The following is an 8,230-nucleotide window of genomic DNA, read 5'->3' as shown; positions in this document are numbered from 1 at the left end:
TGTTTTTTTAATTTTTTTTATTTCTTTTATTTTCTAAAAAACAATTTTTAGAGACGGGCACATTACCCACTCCTGCAAATAGCCATCTGCAGATGCGAAAAGTAGGAGCGGGTACCACATCCGCCCTATAAATATTGGTTTACGCATCTGTAAAATATTTTTTTGTAGCAGGGTCATTTTTCAAAGTTTCACCCAAACGTGGCCCCTGTCAAACAAGGACAAAAAGGAAGAAGTTATATCACACATGCTCAGACGTGTGAAAACTTGGAGCATATGAGAGGTACTATACGATTCTAATTGGGTAAACTGTCATAAATAAGGAGAAAATAATAAAAGCAAAAGGCCCTCACTCCCACCCATGCCGAAAACAATGGGGAGAAGATGCTCGGGGTGACACAAGTGTCTGGCAACCTGGTATGGAGGGCTTAAGCTCTGTCGCTCCCATATATTAAATAACATGCCAAATTATTCAACATTTGACTTTCGAATGATTAAACCTTGCATGGTAAGAGCAGGAAACACTACAACTAGGGGTGGTAAAGGGTCTTAAAATTTGACTTAGATAATCTAAGAGCTGAGTCTTAAAAGAATCGTGCTCTAACCTTACACAATTTTGAGCTAAAAATATATAAGGTTCAAGTTGAATTGTAAAGAGGTCACTAATGTCATGATCCGCTACCTCCCCTGACTGCAAACAACTACTTATGTTATTTTTCACATGCGTATCCTCCCATGATCGAAAAAATAACACAAACAAAGAACATAATGGCATTTAAGTTTTATAGGGACTATTATTATTCTTATAGATGTACAATTCTTTGGTTTGTCATGCACATCATCATGGACCATCATCACCTGACAGGCTGACTAACTACTAATACTACTATAACTATTACAGCTCCATTAATCCAACCAGTTACCCATGGATTAGTACAGACTTACTGCATAGTTACATAAAACACGATCAGTTCCAAACCCTAAGACCAAAAACCTAAAAAAAAAGAAGCCAGGAACTGGATTAGCCAGGTAAACTAGATCAACACTAGCTAGCTGCTTTGCGCTGCGTCGATCTAGATTACCAGGGAGTCGAGTTCCTGGCTTCTTTCTTTGTTTTTTTTTTCTTCTTCTTCCAGCCTAGTTACTTTTATTATGCTGTCCATTTATTTTTGTCCTAAAAGAACTCGCACGGGTCGGCGAGCGGCACGCCCATGAGCCCCGCGTCGCCGTGCCCCATGCCGTCGTCGAGCAGCCAGCTCTCCAGCATCGAGAAGGCCGGCATCGGGCCCGCATCCTCCGCCTTGCTGGTCCCAGTGGACCCCTCAGGCGTGCGCGCCGTGCCGCTGTGGCTCGCCGACGCGCCCTCGCCGCCGGAGACGGCCGACGCGGACGACCTGGAGCCGGAGGGCGCCTTCGTCCCGGCGCTGCCGGTGCCGGGGCGCATCCAGCCCTCCAGCAGGCGCGCGATGTTCTCGGCGCTGGACGCGTACGCCGCCTGGCTGGGCTGCGCCGGCGCCGGCTGCGGCAGCGGCTCCGTCTTGGCGGGCGGCAGCTTGACGGGGTCAAGGGACAGGGCCTCACGGAGCGCCTGGCGCGCGGTGTGGATGTCCGTCTGCAGGCGGCGCTCCCACTGCCCCTTGGGCGCGGCCGCCCTGCCGCTCCTCGCCTCGGCGCCGCCGGCGCCGGCGCCGTCGGCGCCCATCGTGGCGAGCTTCTTCTTGAGGTGGGTGTTCCAGTAGTTCTTGATGTCGTTGTCCGTCCGGTCCGGGAGGTACGACGCAATCGCCGCCCACCTAATCAATCAGGCACAAACAAAACAAAACAAAAAAAAAACACAGCCGATCGTTAGGGCTCTGCCGATGTCGAGAAATCAAATCAGTCAGATCACCGGAGGAGGAGCACGCGTCGATCTGGAACAGGAAGCGGAATAATCAAGCGGGGATAATAATCACCTGTTGCCGAGCAGCGCCTGGAGGTGGATGATGAGCTTCTCCTCCTTGACGCTGAAGTTGCCGCGCTTGATGCCCGGGCGGAGGTAGTTGGTCCAGCGGAGCCGGCAGCTCTTGCTGCAGCGCATCAGCCCTGGATCCATGGACACCAGAAAGAAACTAGCTAGTCAGGAATCGCCCAGCTAGCGCAAACAGCCACCCGCGCATCGATCCAGGAAGAAGAGAAAGAACCAAGCAACGAGAGATCCATTCCCAGAACGTACCGGTGTTGGTGGGCACGGCGCGCCAGTTGCCGGGGCCGTGCTCCTGCACGTAGGAGACGAGCACGAGGTCCTCCTCCGGCGTCCACGGCCCCTTCTTCACCCCGGCCTTCTCGCAGCACGGCGGCCTCCCCATGCCTCCTCACTCCCTCCCTCCTGGCCCCCTGCTGGGTGAAGAAAGTGACCCCCTCCCTCTCCCTTTCCCCCGCGGTGAAGTGCGCGAGACAAGGGTCCAACCCCGGATGGTGAGGCCGGTCGGTGCCCGCCCGGGGGGCGTTTATATAAGCGGCCCCCGCGCAGGCCAGGCCCCCCACGGCCCCACCCGGGCACCCCCACTGCGTTTGACCACCCTGGCCGGACGCTGGTCTCTCTCTAGTCTCCGCCCAGACGCCTGCCACTGCCACTGCCGCTGCCGCTGCCGCGAGCGCCACGTCCACGCGCACGCTGCACGGGGGCCCGGCCGCGCCCACGGGCCGCGACACGAGCGCGCACGTCGACGCCGGCGTCACCGCTCGCGCGAGCTAGCGACACGGGCACGGGAGCGCGCGCCGTGAAGGACCAGGGGCCGCCGCGGCGCGCTCTGGACCGACGAGCCGATCGAGCCCGATCGCGCGCCATGCGCCCATGCCAGTGTCACCGAAGCAGGGTTTAGCGGCGCGGGCATGCGCGCGCGCGCCAGGGCGCGGACAGGAGCCGGGCCGCGCCGCGCCGCGTGCCAGTGTCACGGCATGCGGCAGGTTTTTTCACCGTGCAGTGCGCGCACGCGGCGCGCTGTGGACGGAAAGCGTGGCCGCGCGCGGGCGCGCGCACGTAGTGCCTGCGGTTGTGGGTTGTTTTCCCAGACGGAAAAGTGATGGGGCCTCGCAGCTGACGGCAACCGTGTCGCCGGTCGCGGCCGGACTCGGCGTGGACGGGTGCATGGTACGCCGGCGATAGCCACAGGAGTCGTGCGCAACACCGACGTGTTCCCGGCCGTGTTAGGAGGCCTTCAACCTTGCGTGACGAGATCAACTGTCGTCTTTGTTCGACGTTGCAGAAGAAGGAAAGCTAGGTCGTCCGTTGTTCCGGCTTCCGGGAGCGTCAGGTGTGAACGGCGGCGGCACCCATGGTGCACCCGTACATGGACCAAACCGCATGGCCGTGTTTTTGCTTCAGGAGAACTGCAAACGTGTCGCGGCTTGGAAATGTTGGTGCAAGCTTTGCTTTGCTATTAGGGACCTCTAGATCTTGAAATGTCTGTTATATATTTTAGGGGTGCGCTTGCAAGAGAAAAAATTTGGTGGTAATTTTGCAAATTTGCTCATTTTGTTCGGTTTCGCGCAGATGGTCCACGCATCAGTTCGCGTGCACGCCAAAGGACCGGAGCGTATTGAAGCGGTGGAACTTGCATGCACCCAAAGTGGGTGTTGGTGTTGTCTTGTTCCGTGGAAATTAAGGAGGCCTGCGCCTCGGTCTGACTAGAGTCCGATGAAACGGTGGAGTTTATTGGCACCCAAAGCGGATTTCGATTCTTAGTCTTGCATCCAATGTATATCACAAATAAGTTGAGTGAGATCTTATGAAGAGGTGAAGATCAATGCCCCGTGGCCAACTTTGAGTTCCCTTTGTTTTATGGAAATTATAAATGGCCTGCGCATCCGTTTGTGCATGTGGAATCAGATTGACAGCAGTGTGATGGGTTAGGGACGTTTACATGCACCGAAAGCTAGTTTTGATTTTCTTTTCTTTTGTGAAAATTAAATAGTCTCGCATCCAATGCATACGGAAGTAAGTTGACTTGAATCCCTTAAAGAGGTAAAACTTAAATGCACCATAGAGTGTTTTGATATTCCTTTGTTATGTTGAAATTAAATGATTTGTGCATCCGTTTGTGCACGATCCAAATAGTTTGACTGGAGTGTGATGAAGTAGTGAGATTTCCTTACATTAAAAGTGGGTTTGATTTGTTTTGTTTCATGGAAATTAAATAGTCCAAGCATAAGTGCATGCATGCTGAAATCATATTGACTAGAGTGTGATGAAGTAGTGAAATTTACACGCACTGAATGCGGTTTTTGACTGGAATTGAATGAAGAGGTAAGGCTCAAATGCATTGTAGTGGGTGTTTTGATTTTCTTTTCTTTCATGAAAATTAAATGGTCCAAGTATAAGTCCATGCATGCTGAAATCATATTGACTAGAGTGTGATGAAGTAGTAAAGTTACATGCAGTGAATGCGGCTTTTTTTGCATAAATTAAACAGTCTTGCGTCTGGGGCATGTGGAAGTAAGTTTGACTGAAATTGTTTGAAAAGGTGAAGCTTAATTGCACTGTAGCGTGTTTTGATTTTCTTTGTTTGGTAGAAATTAAATGGTCTGCACATCCGTTCGTGTCTGCTGCAGATTGATTGGATTGTGATGAACTAGTGAAGTTTACATGCATTGAAAGCAGATTTTGATTCTATTTAGCTTTATGAAAATTAAATAATCTCACATCCAATGGATTTGAAACCTGTTTTTGATTGGAATCCAATGAATATAGATGCAGCTTAAATGCACTATAGTGTGTTATAATTTTCTTTTGTTTCATGGAAATTAAGTAGTTTACGCATCCATTTGGGCATGATGAAGTCATATTGATTGGAGTGTGACGAAGTAGTGAAGTTTACATGCACCAAAAGCGAATTTTGATTCTTTTTTTTGTTGTTTTATGGGAATTAAATAATCTCACATCAACTAGATTTGGAAGCAAGTTTTGTTTGGAATCTCATGAATAGATGCAGCTTAAATGCACCATAGTGTGTTCTGATTTTCTTTTATTTTGTGGAAATTAAATAGTCTACGCATCCGTTTGTACATGATGAAATCATATTGATTGAAGTGTGATGAAGTGGTCAAGTTTACATGCACCGAAAGAGGATTTTGATTCTTTTTTGTTTCATGGAAATTAAATAATCTCAAATCAAATGGATTTAAAAGTAGGTTTTGATTATAATCCCATAAATAGATGCAGCTAAATTGCACCATAGCATGCTTTTTATTTTCTTTTGTTCGTGGAAATTGAATATTCTACGCATCCGTTTGTGCATGATGAAATCATATTGATTGGAGTGTGATGAAGTAGTGAAGTTTACTTGTGCCGAAAGTGGATTTTGACTTTGTTTTGTTGTGTGGAAATCAAATAGTCTTGCAACTGGATGTAACGAAAGTAAGTTGACTGAAATCTCATGAAGAGATGAAGCTTAAATACACCATAGAGTGTTTTGATATTCTTTTGTTCCATGAAAATTAAATGATCTACACATTTGTTTGTGCATGCTGAAATCTGTTTGACTGGAGTGTAATGAAGTAGGCGAAGCTTGCTTGCACCAAAAGTGGGTTATAATTTTTTTTAGGAAATTTAATAGTCTCACATTGGTTCGTACACGAGATGTAATTTTGAGTATAATCCTATGAAAAGAGGTGAAGCTACATGCACGGTGTAGTGGGTTTTGATTTTGTTTTATTTCATGAAAATTGAAAGGTCCGTGGATCCATTCTTGCATGTAGGGGTAATCTTAAGTTCTTAACTAGAATATCATGAAGTGGTAGCAGGTTTTGATTTTGTTTAGTTCGGTGAAAATTTAAAATTTTTCTCATCCATCACTGTTAGAGGAATAAGTTTGATTGGAATGCCATGAAGTGGCGAAGCTTACACACATCGTGGTGGGTTTTGACTTTGTTTTGTTTGGTGGAAATTACATGGCATGCACATCGGTTCGTGTGCTGAAGCATGTTGACCAGAATGCAAAAATAAAGTTGTGAAACTTTTACATGCGTATAAGCACATTTTTTTGTTATGTTTTGTGGAATTTAAGAGGTCTACACATCAGAACATGCATGTTGAAGGTAAGTTTGACCAAAGTCTAACTAGAGTGTGATGAAATAGTGGAGTTTATTGGCACCGAAAGAAGATTTTGATTCTTGAAAATTAAATAGTCTTGCTTCTAGTGTATATCACAAATAAGTTGAGTGTGATCTTATGAAGAGGCGAAGATCAAATGCTCTGTGGCCAACTTTGATTCCCCTTGTTTTATGGAAATTATAAATGGCCTTCACATCCATTTGTGCATGTGGAATCAGATTGACAGGAGTGTGACAGGGTAGGGATGTTTACATGCACCGAAAGCTGATTTTGATTTTCTTTTCTTTTGTGAAAATTAAATAGTCTCGCATCCAATGCGCACGAAAGTTGAATCCTTTGAAAACGTGAAGCTTAAATGCTCCGTAGAGTGTTTTGATATTCTTTTGTTATGTTGAAATTAAATGATTTGTGCATCCGTTTGTGCATGATGCAAATAGTTTGATTGGAGTGTGATGAAGTAAAGATTTTTTTACATTCAAAGTGGGTTTGATTTTGTTTTGTTTCATGCAAATTAAATTGTCCAAGCATAAGTCCATGCATGGTGAAATCATATTGACTGGAGTGTTTTGATTTTGTTTTTTTTGTGGAAATTAAATAGTCTCGTATACAATGGATTTGGAAGAAAGTTTTGATTGGAATCCAATGAATAGATGTGGCTTAAATGCACCATAACGTGTTTTGATTTTCTTTGTTTGGTGGAAATTAAATGACCTGCACATCCGTTCATTTGTGTTGAAATCAGATTGATTGTAGTGTGATGAAGTAGTGAAGTTTACATGCACCGAAATCAGATTTTGACTTTGTTTTGTTGTGTGGAAATCAAATAGTCTTGCATCCGGTTGTAACAAAAGTAAGTTGACTCAAATCCCGTGAAGAGACGAAGCTTAAATGCACAATAGTGTGTCTTGATATTCTTTTGTTTCATAAAAATTAAATGGTCTACGCATCTGTTTGTGCATGCTGAAATCTGTTTGACTGGAGTGTGATGAAGTAGTGAAGCTTGCTTGCCCCACAAGCGGGTTTTAATTTTAATTTTTATGAAATTTAATAGTCTCACGTTGGTTCTTACACGCAGAAGTAGTTTTTAAGTAGAACCTATGAAAAGAGGTGAAGCTACATGCACGGTGTAGTGGGTTTTAATTTTGTTTTGTTTTCTTGAAAAATGAAATGTCCACGGATCCATTCTTGTATGCAGGGGGTAATCTTAACTAGAATGCCATGAATTGGTGAGGCTTACATGCACCATTATATATAGCGGGTTTCGATTTTGTTTGGTTTGGTGAAAATTAAATATTTGCACATCCCTTACTGTTAGAGGAGTAAGTTTGACTGGAATGCCATGAAGTGACGAAGCTTACACGCATCGCGGCGGATTTTGACTTTGTTTTGTTTGGTGGAAATTAAACGGCACTCACATCGGTTCATGTTGACCAGAATGCAACGGTAAAGTAGTGAAGCTAACGTGCATGTAAGCGCATTTTTATTATTATGTTTCATGGAAATTAAGAGGTCTACACATCGGTCCATGCATGTTGATGTAAGTTTGGCCGAAGTCAATGAAGTAAGGAAAGCTTGTGCACCTTGCGGCACGAGATCACCCATGCCACCACCAACATCTTAATCAGCTTTGCTAGAGTTCTTTCTAGTCGTTTCTATAATATGAGTGTGTTTAGTTGGCGAAAAGTTTGGATTTTGGTACTGTAACACATTTCGTTGTTATTTAACAAACAATGTCCAATTATGGACTAATTAGGCTTAAAAAATTCATCTCGTGATAATTAGTTAGACTATATAATTAGTTATTTTTTCAACTGCATTTAATGCTCCATGCATGTGTCCAAAAAATTGATATGACGGTTACTGTACAAAATTTTTTGGAAGTGAACACGGCCTATGTTTCCCTCAACAACACTCGGTCCGGGTCGACATGCCTCTTCTCCCCAAAGTCCAACGCACCAAACGCGCGCGCGCCCAAACACACACACACAAAAGAAGCCTAGTAGAGTTCCTTTCTCGCTCGCTGATCGCGTCACCGTGAAGACGCAGACGGCAGTACGGGAGATCCCATACCGATGAGTGACTCGAGGGACACAGTCGGGACAGTTTAGCAGACCTCTCGCTGCAAAGACCCCTTGCTTTGCT

The 8,230-nt window shown here is 45.6% G+C and overlaps 1 protein-coding gene across 1 annotated transcript; it reads right to left on the bottom strand.

Annotated features, from left to right (window-relative positions):
- Positions 1 to 763: 763 nt before the first annotated feature.
- On the bottom strand, positions 764 to 2,453 carry LOC120712457 (myb-related protein 306-like). The gene is made up of 3 exons (XM_039998243.1): positions 2,210 to 2,453; positions 1,950 to 2,079; positions 764 to 1,790 (listed from the first exon to the last, which is right to left on the bottom strand). The coding sequence occupies exons 1-3, from the start codon at positions 2,340 to 2,342 to the stop codon at positions 1,172 to 1,174; spliced, it is 882 nt and encodes a 293-aa protein (XP_039854177.1). The 5' UTR covers positions 2,343 to 2,453; the 3' UTR covers positions 764 to 1,171.
- Between the last annotated feature and the right edge of the window lie 5,777 nt (positions 2,454 to 8,230).

The sequence above is a fragment of the Panicum virgatum genome, chromosome 6K (genome assembly GCF_016808335.1).
Source record: "Panicum virgatum strain AP13 chromosome 6K, P.virgatum_v5, whole genome shotgun sequence".
Classification (NCBI taxonomy): domain Eukaryota; kingdom Viridiplantae; phylum Streptophyta; class Magnoliopsida; order Poales; family Poaceae; genus Panicum; species Panicum virgatum.
The sequence above is the reverse complement of the archived record's forward strand: the minus strand, read 5'-3'. Positions and strand labels throughout refer to the sequence as shown.

What these genes read in the sequence shown, in the direction of transcription:
- LOC120712457 (XM_039998243.1), bottom strand. Translation starts at nt 2,342, where the DNA reads ATGGGGAGGCCGCCGTGCTGCGAGAAGGCCGGGGTGAAGAAGGGGCCG. An exon ending in CGCCGTGCCCACCAACACCG is followed by an intron (nt 2,080 to 2,209) that starts GTACGTTCTGGG and finishes CCATGGATCCAG; the next exon opens with GGCTGATGCGCTGCAGCAAG. An exon ending in CAGGCGCTGCTCGGCAACAG is followed by an intron (nt 1,791 to 1,949) that starts GTGATTATTATC and finishes CTGATTGATTAG; the next exon opens with GTGGGCGGCGATTGCGTCGT.